The 19,386-nt window shown below is 49.4% G+C and overlaps 1 protein-coding gene across 4 annotated transcripts in view; it reads left to right on the top strand.

Moving 5' to 3' along the window:
• The window catches only part of BTBD19 (BTB domain containing 19), a 134,852-nt gene that overhangs the window by 31,569 nt on the left and 83,897 nt on the right, over positions 1-19,386 (top strand). Inside the window, exon 1 of one of the 4 annotated variants that reach the window (XM_063939446.1) lies at positions 4,967-4,995. The exons of 2 other annotated variants lie outside the window; for them this stretch is intronic. In XM_063939446.1, coding sequence (XP_063795516.1) covers positions 4,982-4,995 — 14 coding nt within the window. In that variant the 5' untranslated portion in view covers positions 4,967-4,981. Of the gene's footprint in view, positions 1-4,966; positions 4,996-5,174; positions 5,482-19,386 lie in introns of those variants that run through there. One more of the 4 variants, XM_063939447.1, reaches the window with a different exon arrangement.

The raw sequence follows: 19,386 nt of genomic DNA, 5'->3' as shown, positions 1-19,386 counted from the left end.
ATATTGTTGGGCGTCTGATCCCCCCCCCCATCCTGATTCTGACAAAATAACCCACCAAATCTAATGGGCCCTACACATTGTCCGATCCGCCGCCGAGCTGCCCGACGGCAGATACGGCCGACGGGCGACCCGGCGGCGGAGGGGGAGTGACGGGGGGAGTGAAGTTTCTTCACTCCCCCCGTCACCCGGCTGCATTGAAGTGCAGGCAAATATGGACGAGATCGTCCATATTGGCCTGCATGTACAGCCGACAGGGGACCAGCGATGAACGAGCGCGGGGCCGCGCATCGTTCATCGCTGGAGCCTCCACACGCAAAGATATGAACGGTATCTCGTTCATTTATGAACGAGATCGTTCATATCTTTGACTGATGTCGGCCAGTGTGTAGGGCCTATAACTCTTTCTGCACATGTTATATCTGCCCCACCTGCAGTGCACATGGGGCCCAATTTAGACCTGATCGGTGCTGTGCGTTTTCGCTCAGCAGCCGATCAGGTTTTAACTGCGCGCCGGCGCATGCCAGACAGCCCTGATTGACAGGCAGAGGTGGACGCTGGGCGGCAATCCGGCTGCATTTGGCCGTCATTTTAGAGGCGCAGGCGTGGCCGGACCGTGCGGTGGCCTGAACTGCAGCAGCTGCGTGACGTCACACGCAGCTGCTGCGACCCTCACAGCGATGAGTAGCTCCCTGCCAGTGCACAGGAGCTGCGCAGGTAGGGAGCTACTCATTGAGTACCAAAGCATCGACGCTGTGCAGGGGGAAGGGGGGGGGGGGGGGGGTCGGGCCTGACATGCAGGGCGGACTAGCCCTGGCACATCTACGATCAGGTCTGAATTAGGGCCATGGTTTTGCCCATTAGAGAAAGATTTTGCTTTTGCAATCAGGTCTGAATTAGGCCCTAAGAAACCTTCTCTTCTGGGGTCCTGGACTGCATATGCACCCACTTTTGAGACTCCCATGGTGCATCATGGCGATGTAGCCTTTGTTCTGAGTCCAAATAATCATGGCTAAATTGGAGCACTGGAAAGCGCTGATGCAGGGGGACTTCTGTGTCACCCCTAGGCACTTGCCCCACATGCCTACTCGGAAAACCAGCATTGCACATCTATCTACGGTCGAATCCCAAAAGTTTTAGCAACTGTGCATTCTTTGGAGCAATTCAATTTCAAAGTTGTACAATCTCAGTTGTATGTTCATTTTCTGACAGTGTCATTGTGCGATAAACTCTGAATCAGACACTGTGCGTATTCTTTATATACAGTAGGCTAACGCAAACCAACAAAATTGTGGGGACAGAGAATCCAGTGTCATTCCCCTCTACACCCAATCACAGCATACATGTAACACCCAAACACACCCTGTAATGCGGCCACACTGAGACTTTCCCCTAAACTCTCCGGAGGCCTGAACCACCGATATTGACTATCTTTACTTGAGATTTTGACTAAGTGACAATTTTGACTATACTATGTACTAGATTGTACACAATATAGTCAAGATTGATTTGCCTGCACAGTCTATCTTTCCTTGCGATACCGACCCCGCGGGAGTGCGCATCAGTATCGCAGTTGGCCGAACACAACGCAATTTGCACTAACTTCCCTTGCGATTTTGACTATATAGTCAAAATCGAAAGGATAAATCTCACCGTGTGTACACACCGTTACAGCTTATTTTTGTAGTGTCATGCAGAAAAAGGAAGGTATGGCAAGCCTGAGTATAAATGAGGATCTTAGCACATTTGGCTATTACAAACACACTATGTCAAATTATCAAGTGCTGGCCATACACTTCCCCTACACCACGCAATTCAGCGCAATTCAACTCTGAATAACAACTCTGGACCCCTGTGTGTCACCCGATGCTGCACACTAACTTGTCAGGAGCATGTTGCGAGGCCTCAGGTAGTGATCACATTTCACAGTGATTTGGAGCAGGCGGGTCTGTCTCAGACATGAGTCACTGGGCTACACCTGCTTGCATGGGACAGTCATATCTGTAATATTTATTCTGTAATTGTGGCTATTTTCATAGCAACAGTAAGTGAAAGCTGTACATGTCCTGTTAACTATCCTACTCATACAAATGCCATGTAACCCTGAACCCACTGCTATATGCTTACCCCCCGAACACTGCACCCAATACTGTACCTTTACCCCCTAACCCTGTAACTAAAACTATGCCCTCACCCCCCTAACCCTGTACACACTACTACACCCCTTATCTGTGGCATAACTACAGTGAGTGCAGCTGCTCTGGAGCCCGAGCTGCTTCCAGGGCCTGCAGCTCCCCCTGCACCCAGTCATGGGCTGCCTCCAAATGCCGCCACTCCCCCTTCACCCTCACCCATGTGAGAACAACCGCAGCCATAAGGAGCCCTACCTGGCCACTTTGGAGTCTCAGCTGCAGAGCAGTCACCAATACTGCGATTTGCGGTTATTTAGGGGGCAGGGCCTAATTCTGTGAAGTGTCTGCCCCCATCAGAGACCTCTGTTGTTCTCAGGACAGGTAATGTATCTCCTGCTCGTTCCCCCTCCGTCTCTCTCCGACACTGTCTGCCTGTCTCTCTAACACTGCCTCTCCCTCTACCTGATAGTGTCCCCCTTTCTCTCCCCGACACTATTTGTCTGTCTCTGTCACTGTCTCTCCCTCCCTGATACTGTGTACCCCTCTCTCTCTCTCTCCCTGACACTGTCACTCTCTTTCTCTCTGACGCTGCCTCTCCCTGATACTGCCCCCCTCTCTTTTTCTCTCTCCCTGACAGTCTCTCTCTCCGACAATTTCTCTCTCCCCCTCTCTCCCATCAGTGGCTGTCCATCTATGGTTGCCATTGATGCCCCCATCGGTTATAAACATCGATGGTACTTAAACCATCTATGGAGAACCATCGATGGTTTACACCACTAGATGGCCACCGCTAAAATGTACTGGCTGGGGCGCGAGTCAATAAACAAATGGGGGTGGGGCTTAGTGGGTGTCAGGGGCGGAGCTATGCTCCGAGTCCCGGCACCTTGGAAAAAAAAATTGTTTAGGCTATGCCATCGATGGAAGGAAATCATCTGGTTCTCTCCCATCGATGGCAAAAGCATTCAACATGATTTGGAATCATTGATGGTCGATGGCCATCCCTACTACCTGGCGCTATCCCTCTCGCTCTTCCTCTTTCTTTCCCTGACACCCTCTCTCTCTCTGATACTCTTGCTCGCTCCCCTCCCTCTCTTCCTCCTCCCTGTTTTCTCTCTCCCCCTCCTCCCTGTTCTCTCCCTTATGCCCTCTTTCTCTCCCCCCATCCCTAATTCTCACTCTTGTCTCTCTCATTCCTTCTTCCACAAAACCCTCTCTCTCGCTGGGCGGGATGTACTAAGCGGAAAATGCGGTAAACTCCGTTTACCGCATTTTCCTAATGTACTAACCCCCGGCCGTACGTCCATAGAAGCCTATGGGCTTCTCTCCGCGGCGCTGTGTGAGGGATCCGATCGGATCCCTCCCAGCATGCCCTGTGGCCGCCCCCGTCACCCGCGCATGCGCAGACTGACTTCTGGGGCCGAATCCCGGAAGTCAGGCTGCCGCTGCGCATCATGGAGGACAGCTCTTATCGGAAGAGCTGTCCTCCGCAATGCTGATCGCATGTTAGTACATATGCGATCAGCATCGTGGCGATGGGCGGCGATGTACATTAGTACATCCCGCCCGCTATCTTTTACTTGCTGCTTCTCTCTCCTGCTCCCATAAGGGGCATTGTAGTGACAATGGGGGTGGGGGGGGGGGGGGGTGTGTGTGTGTGTGTGTGTGTGTGTGTGTGTGTGGGGTTTGGGGGCACAAAATTATAGTTACGCCCCTTGTTTTACAACACACGGTACGTTACATTTAAAAATATGAAACATTGTAAAGAGACGTCATGACGACACATTTATAGGAGGGAGATAATGTATACTTTGTAGGGGGGCGCAAAACACCCTAGCAGCTAGCGAGTGAAGTCCTTCACCAAGAAGCTTCAGTTTATAATAGGGATGCCATTGTAAGGGTGCCATTGAATAGGACGCTGTTGCCACTATCACAACATTCCCTGCAATTGCATGTAGCCACAGCATATTAACCATGTAATGGTGTGTTAGTGCGCGTATGCAGTGGACACCTGAAGCGCGCGCATGCTCAATGCTGCACAGCAGAATGGAGGTCAGTGGCCATTGGAGACAGGCATGCACTGGAGATAAACATCGCAATGCTAGCACTGAATGGAAAACGCATATCAATCCGTATCGGTAACATCAATGGTTGCCAACCTTCGGTTACCAATGGCATTCCTTACGTCACTTTGGGGAAAGTGTGTCGCAGTGACGGTCTCTTTCGGAAACGCTGACCTGGCAAACATGGCAAAGTAAATTGCTGATAACACAGTGCCATGGATCATTATTTAGAGGAGATAATAGGGCTAAATTACTAAAGCTTCTAAAACAGAGAATTGGTGATGTTGCCCATAGCAACCAATCATTTGTTACCTCCTTTTAGAAAATGATAGACATAATGATTGGTTGCTATGGGCAACATCACCAATTCTCTGTTTTAGAAGCTTTACAAAATGTTAACCCAATAAGTGGGCCCTGAGTGAGGGGGATGCGGTCAAGATGCCGCCGGCCGGAATCCCGGCGGTCGAAATACCGACACCGGAATCCCGACCGCCACAATCCCGACATATTCTCCCTCCGGCCGGCGGCATTTAGTACTGATCCCTGTCCCTCACTCGGGATCAGTACTAAATGCCGCCGGCCGGAATCCCGGCGGTCGAAATACCGACGCCGGAATCCCGACAGGGGTGGCGAGCGGAACGCAGCCCCTTGCGGGCACGGTGCCTCGCTACGCTCGGCACACTATTATATTCTCCCTCTATGGGTGTCGTGGACACCCACGGAGGGAGAATATGTCGGGATTGTGGCGGTCGGGATTCCGGCGTCGGTATTTCGGAGACTGTCCTTGTGGAAATGGACTTCAGTGGGTACAGGAACCCTAAAGCCTTCTCTCTGCAGCTACGGGAGAGGAGTAGTGACCCGGGGTCACATCCAGCCCCGAGTTCTCACACCCGGAAATTATGTCTGTCACTGACTGGGGGTCGCAGTGCGGGATCAGTAACGGAGCTGCGGGGGCGCTGTGTGTGTGTGCGCGGCGGGACAGAAGGAGGATGCGCGGTCTGGTTTATCTAGAAGGGGCAGGAGTCCCGTCTTGGGAGTGGGCCGTGTGCCGGGCCGGGGAGTCAGGCCTGTCGGGGGCGGGAGCCGGTCCGGGGGGTCCGGCATGTAGGAGGGCTGCTGGTAGAGTGCGGCGTCCGGCCTACTGTCTGTACGATCACACATCTCCCAGGTCCTGAGGCCTCCGCAAGCTGTGCTCCCACAATGGCCAAATCCCTGCTACAGTCTGGAGCCTCAGCTCGGGATTCTGCTCTGGCCGCTGCTCTGAGGGGTCTGATTAACAATTCACAGTTCAGGTGAGGGGCTGCGTGGTCTAGGGGGGACAGTTCAGGTGAGGGGCTGCGTGGTCTAGGGGGTACAGTTCAGGTGAGGGGCTGCGTGGTCTAGGGGGGACAGTTCAGGTGAGGGGCTGCGTGGTCTAGGGGGGACAGTTCACGTGAGAGTCTGCGTGGTCTAGGGGGGACAGTTCAGGTGAGGAGCTTCGTGGTCTAGGGGGGACAGTTCAGGTGAGGGGCTGCGTGGTCTTGGGGGGACAGTTCAGGTGAGGGGCTGCGTGGTCTAGGGGGGACAGTTCAGGTGAGGGGCTGCGTGGTCTAGGGGGGACAGTTCAGGTGAGGAGCTGCGTGGTCTAGGGGGGACAGTTCAGGTGAGGGGCTGCGTGGTCTAGGGGGGACAGTTCAGGTGAGGGCCTGTGTGGTCTAGGGGGGACAGTTCAGGTGAGGAGCTGCGTGGTCTGGGGGGGTGGGGTTAGTTCAGGTGTGTCCCCAGAGGGAGACAGTTCAGGTGAGCGGCTGTATAGCTTGGGGAGTAAGGGGGTGTTACAGTTCAGGTGATTAACTGTAGCATTGCATGGGGGGGTGCATAGTTTAGTTGGGCGGGGGGCACAGTTCAGGTAAGCGGCTGCGTGAACCATGATAAATAAATAGGACTAACATCAATTCCACTACACACTTTAAAAGTAAAAATAAATAATGTTCTTGTATAGAACATAATCTTACAGTCTGTGAGTCAACATTTGGGATCCTTATACTTCCTAAATAAGGAGACTGATATGAGGTGTCTGTTGTATGTCTGTACACAGCTTGTTTGAGGCCTGTACGGAATACATATGCATTACCGGTGGCTGGAATCCCAGCTACCAGAATGCCGGCAGCGGGGAGAGCACTAGGAAAGCCCTTCGTGGGCTCGCTGCGTGCATGATGGCTCGCTGCACTTGCCACGGGATTTATTCTCCTATGAGTGTCGTGGACACCCATAGAGGGAGAAAAGCCTGTGGCGCCGGGATTCCGGCGGCGGTATTTCGTCACCTGTCAGTATTCCGGCATAGGCATTGTGACCGCCGGGATCCCGGCAGACGGTCTAGTGATTGCCTCCCGTTTGTATACCATTACATATTGTGAGTGGGAGCGTATTTGTAATGTTACTATTTAGCGCGGGTCTCTTATGAGTGATGCCCCTTTGCCATGTTAAATTAAGACCAGACTCCGTTGACTAAATACAAAATGACTACAGTTAAAAAATAAATTGACGTTGCATTGGGCTGATAAAAACAAAACAAACTTATTCCAGTGGGTCACGCAGACAGGTGCTAGCCAAAAGCTGTTCCTGACGCTGAGGGTAGGACTTAATCTGACGGTCCCTCAGACCCTTGCTCTTCTATATACTTATTTTATTTGCATTCATGACAATCTTTGTGGTTTGAGTTCTGTGAAGTTTACAGCCGGCTTCACATGAGAAGATTTGCATTGCAGGTGGAATGGTTCAGGCCAATATCTTTCATCCACCTGTGGAAGGGCATTACGTCAGCAACCCTCTGCAGTTAGGCCCTGGTGATGGAAGGGTCACACAGCTGTCTGTAAGGGGAGAGACAAGTTATTCTTGTTTTCCCAAAACAGAGTGCAGTCAGGGGGGGGTTACCTGTTTACAAGCAGCAGTATCTTTTTCCACCTTGAAAGGATGTGTGTCATATCACTGTTTTACTGAAGCAGAAAAGTCAAGCAATATAGTATGCTATTTTGTCAGTCCATAAATGGCTTTTACAGATGAATGTTTAATCTGAATTTGGTCACAAAACACACAGCAGTATCAACCACTTAGAATATTGTGTCGGTCTTAAGGCCCATACACACTAATAATATGAACATTGAACGATATTGGTGAACGATTTCCTTTGAGCTTCCAGGTATACTTGGTGAAAGATATTGTACATACACGCTGACCGATTTTTCAAACGATATGAACGATATTGCTAGCATCGTCTGGGACACAAATGGTGGCTAATTTAAATAATAGGCCTGCTTTACAGAGGGGCTATTATGATGAATATCGTTCATATCGTCCGTCGTTCACCGCGTACACACTGAACAATATACACTTTTACACGAAAGATATAGGCAAAATTGAGCTGCAAGTTCAGAAGACAGAAACCCTAGGTGACGACGGACGGGTGCGTGCATCGTTCATTGCATACACACTGGACTATGGGGTAATTCCAAGTTGATCGCAGCAGGAAATTTTTTAGCAGTTGGGCAAAACCATGTGCACTGCAGGGGAGGCAGATATAACATGTGCAGAGAGAGTTAGATTTGGGTGGGTTATTTTATTTCTGTGCAGGGTAAATACTGGCTGCTTTATTTTTACACTGCAAATTAGATTGCAGATTGAACACACCACACCCAAATTTAACTCTCTCTGCACATGTTAAATCTGCCTCCCCTGCAGTGCACGTGGTTTTGCCCAACTGCTAAAAAATTTCCTGCTGCGATCAACTTGGAATTACCCCCTATATTCTGAACGATTTCGCTCATAATGCCCAAAATGAGCAATATAGTTCACAATATCTTCTAGTGTGTATGGGCCTTTAAGATCTTAGTGTCTGATGCACAGACGGACAGAGGTGGATCAACCCCAAACTTTGTGAACCTTTTTGAAGTTTCCGATTTTCTGCATAAATGTGCCTAAATCTAAGTAATAAAAATAGAACATTAAATGGGCTTAATCCTACTAACTGCAAATCTCCTTGTGGTGCTGTGCACCTTCCCTGACTGTAGGCAAAGTGAGCAGGGCCCTCCACCCACCTGTTCTCAATACTGACTTCTCATACACACCAGCTTCACTCTACACCTCCTACTTGGGCTGTCTGCCCCGGACTTCACTCCTAACCTCGTTTCTTCAGATGACTTAGAGCTGTTATCTGCACCCACGCAGGTGTCAACGTACGCTGAATATTCCCATTTGCAGACCTTGCATCAGTAGGGAGCGTTGTAGTACTGTTTGTTACCTGTCTGCTGTATTGTCCTTTTCTCTGTACTGTTCTATTTTATCCTGTACTGTCTTATTGTTTTGCCCTCTGTACAGCGCTGCTGACAACTCATAGTGCCCTATAAATAAAGTTTAATAATAAAAAAAAAACATTTGCGGTACCTCCAGAGGCGCAGATCCTTGTTGGCAGCCCTACCTCCACTAATCCTCTTTCACTGGTTTTATAAATCTACCTAAAGTGTGTGAAAGTTTAAACCGCAAGTTAGATCGATTTATTTTTTTATTTATTTTTTTTATTTTATTTTTTATGGAAGGCTGAGTAATATACATGAAATAACTGGAGTGTTTATACCTATCCTTGAACTTTTTTACAGTTCATGTATGAACTCTGCTGTCAGTCGATCATTAACATCTCGGGTGGAGCCCAACAGTCGTTCTGACCTTTTATCATCCATCTGAGGGCAGGGAGTGAAATTCTGCTATTGTTTGTGAAAATCTCGCTCGTGCGACCACAAGCAGATGTCAGGTGAATAGGACTGAAACTTAGAACAAAGCGTGGGCGTTCAGAGGAACACCAGAAAGTGGCTGTTTGTGCAGCTCTCCGTGACATGACGCAGTTCTTGTGTCAATGCTTGCCACAGAGATATATATATATATATATATATATATATATATATATATATATATATTTCTCTTACGTCAGAGGATGCTGGGGACTCCGTAAGGACCATGGGGATAGACGGGCTCCGCAGGAGACATGGGCACTTTAAGAAAGACTTTAGGTATGGGTGTGCACTGGCTCCTCCCTCTATGCCCCTCCTCCAGACCTCAGTTTGATACTGTGCCCAGAGGAGACTGGGTGCTTTCAGGGAGCTCTCCTGAGTTTCCTGTCAGAAAGTATTTTAGTTAGGTTTTTTATTTTCAGGGAGCCTGCTGGCAACAGACTCCCTGCATCGAGGGACTGAGGGGAGAGAAGCAGACCCACTTCTCTGAGTTTCAAGGCTCTGTTTCTTAGGCTACTGGACACCATTAGCTCCAGAGGGATTGGTACGCAGGTCTCACCCTCGCCGTCCGTCCCAGAGCCGCGCCGCCGTCCTCCTCGCAGAGCCGGAAGATAGAAGCTGGGTGAGTATGAGAAGAAAAGAAGACTTCAGAGGCGGCAGAAGACTTCTTGATCTTCACAGAGGTAACGCACAGCAGTAAAGCTGTGCGCCATTGCTCCCATACACCTCACACACGACAGTCACTGTAAGGGTGCAGGGCGCAGGGGGCAAAAATATGCTTCTTTGGCAAAAATACATATATACATGTACAGCTGGGCACTGTACATGTATATAAAGAGCCCCCGCCAGTTTTTTAAGATTTTTGAGTGGGACAGAAGCCTGCCGCCGAGGGGGTGGGGCTTCTCCCTCAGCACTCACCAGCGCCATTTTCTCCACAGCACAGCGCTGAGAGGAAGCTCCCCGGACTCTCCCCTGCTTACTCACGGTGACAGAGGGTTTTCAAGAGGGGGGGCACATAATTGGCGCATATACATATAAAAGGCGCTACTGGGTAAACATTTTGTGTTTCTTCCTGGGTCATATAGCGCTGGGGTGTGGCTGGCATACTCTCTCTCTCTGTCTCTCCAAAGGGCCTGGTGGGGAAACTGTCTTCAGATAAGAGTTTCCCTGTGTGTGTGTGGTGTGTCGGTACGCGTGTGTCGACATGTCTGAGGTAGAAGGCTCGCCTAGGGAGGAGGGGGAGCGTATGAATGTGAGGTCTCCGTCCGCAGCGCCGACACCTGACTGGATGGATATGTGGAATGTTTTAAGTGCTAATGTAAATTTATTGCACAAAGCTGAAGCTGGGGTACAGTCAGGGAGTCAACCCATGTCTGTCCCTATGTCGCCGGGACCTTCGGGGTCTCAAAAGCGCCCACTATCCCAAATAGGAGACAAAGATACCGACACGGATTCTGACTCCAGTGTCGACTACGATGATGCAAAGTTACAGCCAAAAGTGGCTAAATGTATTCGTTATATGATTATTGCAATAAAAGAGGTTTTGCATATCACAGAGGAACCCCCTGTCCCTGACACGAGGGTACACATGTATAAGGGAAAGAAACCTGAGGTAACTTTTCCCTCCTCACATGAGTTGAACGAATTATGTGAAAAAGCTTGGGAATCTCCAGACAAAAAACTGCAGATTCCCAAAAGGATTCTTGTGGCGTATCCTTTCCCGCCAACGGACAGGATACGGTGGGAATCCTCCCCTAGGGTAGACAAAGCATTGACACGCTTATCAAAAAAGATAGCGCTGCCATCCCAAGATACGGCTACCCTCAAGGATCCTGCTGACCGCAAGCAGGAGGTTACCTTGAAGTCCATTTACACACATTCTGGTACGTTACTCAGACCGGCAATTGCGTCGGCCTGGGTTTGTAGCGCTGTAGCAGCATGGACAGATTCCTTATCAGCGGAAATTGAGACCCTAGATAAGGATACCATTTTATTGACCCTAGGGCATATAAAAGATGCTGTCTTATATATGAGAGATACTCAAAGAGACATTAGTCTACTGGGTTCCAGAATAAACGCTATGTCTATTTCTGCTAGGCGAGTCTTATGGACCTGGCAGTGGACAGGTGATGCTGACTCAAAGAGGCATATGGAGGTTTTGCCTTACAAGGGTGAGGAATTGTTTGGGGAAGGTCTCTCGGACCTCGTCTCCACAGCTACGGCAGGTAAATCGAATTTTTTGCCTTATGTTCCCTCACAGCCTAAGAAAGCGCCACATTATTAAATGCAGTCCTTTCGGTCAAATAAAAGCAAAAGAGTACGTGGATCGTCCTTTCTTGCCAGAGGTAAGGGCAGAGGAAAAAAGCTGCACAACACAGCTAGTTCCCAGGAACAGAAGTCCTCCCCGGCCTCTGCAAAATCTACCGCATGACGCTGGGGCTCCACTGAGGGAGTCTGCCCCAGTGGGGGCACGTCTTCGACTTTTCAGCCACATCTGGGTTCATTCACAGGTGGATCCTTGGGCAATGGAAATTGTTTCTCAGGGATACAAGCTGGAATTCGAAGAGGTGCCTCCTCGCCGGTTTTTCAAATCGGCTCTACCGACTTCTCTGAAGAAAGGGAGATAGTGTTAAATGCTATTCACAAATTGTGTCTTCAACAAGTGGTGGTCGAGGTTCCCCTGCTTCAAAGAGGGAAGGGATACTACTCAACTCTGTTTGTAGTCCCGAAACCGGACGGTACTATACTTAAAACAGTTCAAGTTCAAGATGGAATCGCTCAGAGCGGTCATCGCCAGCCTGGAAGGGGGGGATTTTATGGTATCTCTGGACATAAAGGATTCATACCTTCATGTTCCCATTTATCCACCTCACCAGGCGTACCTGAGATTTGCGGTACAGGATAGTCATTACCGTCATTACCAATTTCAGACGTTACCGTTTGGGCTTTCCACGGCCCGAGGATTTTCACCAAGGTAATGGCGGAAATGATGGTGCTCCTGCGAAAGCAGGGTGTCACAATTATCCCATACTTGGACGATCTCCTCATAAAAGCAAGATCACGAGAGAAGTTACTGAACAGCGTGTCACTTTCACTGAAGGTGTTACAGCAACACGGCTGTATTCTCAATATCCCGAAGTCGCAGCTGGTTCCTAGGACTCGTCTGACCTTCTTGGGCATGATTCTGGACACAGACCAGAAAAGGGTTTTTCTTCCGATAGAAAAAGCTCAGGAACTCATGACTCTAGTCAAGAACCTATTGAAGCCAAAACAAGTGTCAGTACATCATTGCACTCAAGTCCTGGGAAAGATGGTGGCAACATACGAAGCCATTCCCTTCGGCAGGTTCCATGCAAGGACTTTCCAATGGGACCTATTGGACAAGTGGTCCGGGTCACATCTACAAATTCAGCTGATCACCCGGTCCCCCAGAGCCAGGGTATCTCTCCTGTGGTGGCTACAGAGTGCTCACCTTTTAGAAGGCCGCAGGTTCGGCATTGAGGACTGGATCCTGGTGACCACGGACGTGAGCCTCAGAGGGTGGGGAGCAGTCACACAGGGAAGAAACTTCCAAGGACTTTGGACAAGTCAAGAGACTTGTCTTCACATCAACATCCTGGAACTGAGGGCCATATACAACGCCCTACGTCAAGCGGAGAACTTACTTCGCGACCAACCAGTTCTGATCCAGTCAGACAACATCACAGCAGTGGCTCATGTAAACCGCCAAGGCGGCACAAGGAGCAGAGTGGCAATGGCGGAAGCCACCAGGATTCTTCGCTGGGCGGAAAATCATGTAAGCGCACTGTCAGCAGTGTTCATTCCGGGAGTGGACAACTGGGAAGCAGACTTCCTCAGCAGACACGATCTGCATCCAGGAGAGTGGGGACTTCATCAGGAAGTCTTCGCACAGATTGCAAGTCAGTGTGGACTGCCCCAGATAGACATGATGGCGTCCCGCCTCAACAAAAAGCTTCAGAGGTATTACGCAAGATCAAAAGACCCTTAGGCGGTAGCAGTAGATGCCCTAGTGACACCGTGGGTGTTCCAGTCGTTCTATGTGTTTCCTCCTCTTCCTCTCATACCCAAGGTGTTGAGAATAATAAGAAAAATAGGAGTGAGAACAATTCTCATTGTTCCAGATTGGCCACGAAGGACCTGGTATCCGGATCTGCTGGAAATGCTCACGGGAGATCCGTGGCCTCTTCCTCTGCGACAGGACCTGTTGCAACAGGGGCCCTGTCTGTTCCAAGACTTACCGCGGCTGCGTTTGACGGCATGGCGGTTGAACGCCGGATCCTAGCGGAAAAGGGCATTCCGGATGAGGTCATTCCTACTCTAATAAAGGCTAGGAAAGACGTGACAGCGAAACATTATCACCGGATATGGCGAAAATATGTTTCTTGTGAGGTCAGGAATGCTCCTACGGAAGAATTCCATTAGGGCCGTTTCCTTCACTTCCTACAGACTGGAGTGAATTTGGGCCTAAAATTAGGATCCATTAAGGTTCAGATTTCGGCCTTATCCATTTTCTTTCCAAAAGAATTTGCTTCTCTCCCAGAAGTACAGACTTTTGTGAAGGGAGTGCTGCATATTCAGCCTCCTTTTATACCTCCGGTGGTGCCTTGGGGACTTAATGTGGTGTTGAGTTTCCTTCAGTCGCACTGGTTTGAACCACTTCAAACGGTGGAGTTAAAATATCTCACTTGGAAGGTGGTCATGTTATTAGCCTTGGCTTCGGCTAGGCGAGTGTCGGAATTGGCGGCTTTGTCTCATAAAAGCCCCTATCTGGTTTTCCATATGGATAGGGCGGAATTGCGGACCGGTCCTCAGTTCTTGCCTAAGGTGGTGTCATCTTTTCATATGAACCAACCTATTGTGGTGCCTGTGGCTACGCGAGACTTGGAGGATTCCGAGTCCCTTGATGTAGTCAGGGCTTTGAAAATTTACGTGGCCAGAATGGCTAGAGTCAGAAAAAAAGAAGCACTGTTTGTCCTATATGCAGCCAACAAGGTTGGTGCCCCTGCTTCAAAGCAGACTATTGCTCGCTGGATCTGTAACACGATTCAGCAGGCGCATTCTACGGCTGGATTGCCGTTACCAAAATCGATCAAGGCCCATTCCACTAGGAAGGTGGGCTCGTCTTAGGCGGCTGCCCGAGGGGTCTCGGCACTACAACTGTGCTGAGCTGCTACTTGGTCGGGTTCAAACACCTTTGCAAAGTTCTATAAGTTAGATACCCTGGCTGAGGAGGACCTTCTGTTTGCTCAATCGGTGCTGCAGAGTCATCCGCACTCTCCCGCCCGTTTGGGAGCTTTGGTATAATCCCCATGGTCCTTACGGAGTCCCCAGCATCCTCTAGGACGTAAGAGAAAATAAGATTTTAAACCTACCGGTAAATCTTTTTCTCGTAGTCCGTAGAGGATGCTGGGCGCCTGTCCCAAGTGCGGACTACTTCTGCGATACTTGTATATAGTTTTGCTTACATAAGGGTTATGTTATAGTTTCATCAGTTTTGGACTGATGCTAAGTTGTTTTTTTCATACTGTTAACTGTTTAATGGATACACAAGTTATACGGTGTGATTGGTGTGGCTGGTATGAATCTTGCCCTAGGATTAACAAAAATCCTTTCCTCGTACTGTCCGTCTCCTCTGGGCACAGTTTCTCTAACTGAGGTCTGGAGGAGGGGCATAGAGGGAGGAGCCAGTGCACACCCATACCTAAAGTCTTTCTTAAAGTGCAAATGTCTCCTGCGGAGCCCGTCTATCCCCATGGTCCTTACGGAGTCCCCAGCATCCTCTACGGACTACGAGAAAAAGATTTACCGGTAGGTTTAAAATCTTATTATACACTGCTCAAAAAAATAAAGGGAACACTAAAATAACTCATCCTAGATCTGAATGAATGAAATATTCTTATTAAATACTTTGTTCTTTACATAGTTGAATGTGCTGACAACAAAATCACACAAAAAAAATCAATGGAAATCAAATTTATTAACCCACGGAGGTCTGGATTTGGAGTTGCACTCAAAATTAAAGTGGAAAAACACAATACAGGCTGATCCAACTTTGATGTAATGTCCTTAAAACAAGTCAAAATGAGGCTCAGTAGTGTGGGTGGCCTCCACGTGCCTGTATGACCTCCCTACAATGCCTGGGCATGCTCCTGATGAGGTGGCGGATGGTGTCCTGAGGGATCTCCTCCCAGACCTGGACTAAAGCATTCGTCAACTCCTGGACAGTCTGTGGTGCAACGTGGCGTTGGTGGATGGAGCGAGACATGATGTCCCAGATGTGCTCAATTGGATTCAGGTCTGGAGAACAGGCGGGCCAGTCTATAGCATCAATGCCTTCGTCTTGCAGGAACTGCTGACACACTCCAGCCACATGAGGTCTAGAATTGTCTTGCATTAGGAGGAACCCAGGGCCAACTGCACCAGCATATGGTCTTACAAGGGGTCTGAGGATCTCATCTCGGTACCTAATGGCAGTCAGGCTACCTCTGGCGAGCACATGGAGGGCTGTGCGGCCCCCCAAAGAAATGCCACCCCACACCATTACTGACCCACTGCCAAACCGGGCATGCTGGAGGATGTTGCAGGCAGCAGAACGTTCTCCTTGGCGTCTCCAGACTCTGTCACGTCTGTCACATGTGCTCACTGAGAACCTGCTTTCATCTGTGAAGAGCACAGGGCACCAGTGGCGAATTTGCCAATCTTGGTGTTCTTTGGCAAATGCCAAACGTCCTGCACGTTGTTGGGCTGTAAGCACAACCCCCACCTGTGGGCGTCGGGCCCTCATACCACCCTCATGGAGTCGGTTTCTGATCGTTTGAGTAGACACATGCACATTTGTGGCTTGCTGGAGGTCATTTTGCAGGGCTCTGGCAGTGCTCCTCCTGTTCCTCCTTGCACAAAGGCGGAGGTAGCGGTCCTGCTGCTGGGTTGTTGCCCTCCTATGGGCTCCTCCATATCTCCTGATGTACTGGCCTGTCTCCTGGTAGCGCCTCCATGCTCTGGACACTACACTGACAGACACAGCAAACCTTCTTGCCACAGCTCGCATTGATGTGCCATCCTGGATGAGCTGCACTACCTGAGCCACTTGTGTGGGTTGTAGGGAGGCTATACAGGCACGTGGAGGCCACACACACTAATGAGTTTCATTTTGACTTGTTTTAAGGACATTACATCAAAGTTGGATCAGCCTGTAGTGTGTTTTTCCACTTTAATTTTGAGTGTGACTCCAAATCCAGACCTCCATGGGTTAATAAATTTGATTTCCATTGATAATTTCTGTGTGATTCTGTTGTCAGCACATTCAACTATGTAAAGAACAAAGTATTTAATAAAAATATTTCATTAATTCAGATCTAGGATGTGTTATTTTAGTGCTCCCTTTATTTTTTTGAGCAGTGTGTATGTATATCTATCTATCTATCTATCTATCTATCTATCTATCTATATATATATATATATATATATATATATATATTTCTCTAACGTCCTAGTGGATGCTGGGGACTCCGTCAGGACCATGGGGATTAGCGGCTTCGCAGGAGACAGGGCACAAAAATAAAGCTTTAGGATCAGGTGGTGTGCACTGGCTCCTCCCCCTATGACCCTCCTCCAAGCCTCAGTTAGGTTTTTGTGCCCGTCCGAGCAGGGTGCAATCTAGGTGGCTCTCCTAAAGAGCTGCTTAGAAAAAGTTTTTAGGTTTTTTATTTTCAGTGAGTCCTGCTGGCAACAGGCTCACTGCATCGAGGGACTTAGGGGAGAGAAGTCAACTCACCTGCGTGCAGGATGGATTGGCTTCTTAGGCTACTGGACACCATTAGCTCCAGAGGGATCGAACACAGGCCCAGCCATGGAGTCCGGTCCCGGAGCCGCACCGCCGACCCCCCTTGCAGATGCCGAAGATGGAAGAGGTCCAGAAGCAGGCGGCAGAAGACTTTTCAGTCTTCCTGAGGTAGCGCACAGCACTGCAGCTGTGCGCCATTGTTGTCAGCACACTTCACACAGCGGTCACGGAGGGTGCAGGGCGCTGGGGGGGCGCCCTGGGCAGCAATGTATAATACCTTTTTATGGCTAAAAAATACATCACATATAGCCCTTGAGGCTATATGGATGTATTTAACCCCTGCCAGATCTCACAAACTCCGGAGAAGAGCCCGCCGAAATAGGGGGCGGGGCTTATTCTCCTCAGCACACAGCGCCATTTTCCTGCTCAGCTCCGCTGTGAGGAAGGCTCCCAGGACTCTCCCCTGCACTGCACTACAGAAACAGGGTAAAACAGAGAGGGGGGGCACTTTTTTTGGCGATATTACTATATTTAAGCTGCTATAAGGATACAACACTTATATAGGGTTGTTCCCATATATATTATAGCGCTTGGGTGTGTGCTGGCAAACTCTCCCTCTGTCTCCCCAAAGGGCTAGTGGGGTCCTGTCTTCAATAGAGCATTCCCTGTGTGTCTGCTGTGTGTCGGTACGTGTGTGTCGACATGTATGAGGACGATGTTGGTGTGGAGGCAGAGCAATTGCCGGTAATGGTGATGTCACCCCCCAGGGAGTCGACACCGGAATGGATGGCTTTGTTTATGGAATTACGTGATAATGTCAGCACATTACAAAAATCAGTTGACGACATGAGACGGACGGAAAACCAGTTAGTACCTGCCCAGGCGTCTCAGACACCGTCAGGGGCTGTAAAACGCCCTTTACCTCAGTCGGTCGACACAGACCCAGACACGGACACTGAATCTAGTGTCGACGGTGAAGAAACAAACGTATTTTCCAGTAGGGCCACACGTTATATGATCACGGCAATGAAGGAGGCTTTGCATATCTCTGATACTACAAGTACCACAAAAAGGGGTATTATGTGGGGGGTGAAAAAACTACCTGTAGTTTTTTCCTGAATCAGAGGAATTGAATGATGTATGTGATGAAGCGTGGGTTAACCCAGATAGAAAAGTGCTAATTTCAAAAAAGTTATTTGCATTATACCCTTTCCCGCCAGAGGTTAGGGCGCGCTGGGAAACACCCCCTAAGGTGGATAAGGCGCTCACACGCTTATCAAAACAAGTGGCGTTACCGTCTCCTGATACGGCCGCCCTCAAGGATCCAGCTGATAGGAGGCTGGAAACTACCCTAAAAAGTATATACACACATACTGGTGTTATACTGCGACCAGCCATCGCCTCAGCCTGGATGTGCAGTGCTGGGGTGGTCTGGTCGGATTCCCTGACTGAAAATATTGATACCCTGGATAGGGACAGTATTTTACAGACTTTAGAGCAATTAAAGGATGCTTTTCTTTATATGCGAGATGCTCAGAGGGATATTTGCACTCTGGCATCGAGAGTAAGTACGATGTCCATATCTGCCAGAAGAAGTTTATGGACACGACAGTGGTCAGGTGATGCGGATTCCAAACGGCATATGGAAGTATTGCCGTATAAAGGGGAGGAATTATTTGGCGTCGGTCTATCGGATTTGGTGGCCCCGGCAACTGCCGGGAAATCCACCTTTTTACCTCAGACCCCCTCCCAACAGAAAAAGACACCGTCTTTTCAGCCGCAGTCCTTTCGGTCCTATAAGAAGCGGGCAAAAGGACAGTCATATCTGCCCCGAGGCAGAGGAAAGGGTAAGAGAGGGCAGCAAGCAGCTCCTTCCCAGGAACAGAAGCCCTCCGCGGGTTCTGCAAAGCCCTCAGCATGACGCTGGGGCTTTACAAGCGGACTCAGGAACGGTGGGGGGTCGACTCAAGAATTTCAGCGCGCAGTGGGCTTGCTCACAGGTGGACCCCTGGATCCTGCAGGTAGTATCTCAGGGTTACAGGTTGGAATTCGAGAAGTCTCCCCCTCGCCGGTTCCTAAAGTCTGCTTTGCCAACGTCTCCCTCAGACAGGGCGACGGTATTGGAAGCCATTCACAAGCTGTTTTCTCAGCAGGTGATAGTCAAGGTACCCCTCCTACAACAGGAAAAGGGGTATTACTCCACGCTATTTGTGGTACCGAAGCCGGACGGCTCGGTAAGACCTATTCTAAATCTGAAATCTTTGAACCTGTACATACAAAAATTCAAGTTCAAGATGGAATCACTCAGAGCAGTGATAGCGAATCTGGAAGAAGGGGACTTTATGGTGTCCCTGGACATAAAAGATGCTTACCTGCATGTCCCAATTTGCCCTTCACTTCAAGGGTACCTCAGGTTCGTGGTGCAAAACTGTCATTATCAGTTTCAGACGCTGCCGTTTGGATTGTCCACGGCACCTCGGGTCTTTACCAAGGTAATGGCCGAAATGATGATTCTTCTGCGAAGAAGAGGCGTATTAATTATCCCTTACTTGGACGATCTCCTGATAAGGGCAAGGTCCAGAGAACAGCTGGAGGACGGAGTAGCACTAACCCAAGTAGTGCTGCAACAACAC

The sequence above is a fragment of the Pseudophryne corroboree genome, chromosome 9, assembly GCF_028390025.1.
Source record: "Pseudophryne corroboree isolate aPseCor3 chromosome 9, aPseCor3.hap2, whole genome shotgun sequence".
Classification (NCBI taxonomy): Eukaryota; Metazoa; Chordata; class Amphibia; order Anura; family Myobatrachidae; genus Pseudophryne; species Pseudophryne corroboree.
This window is presented reverse-complemented; position numbering and strand designations above follow the sequence as displayed.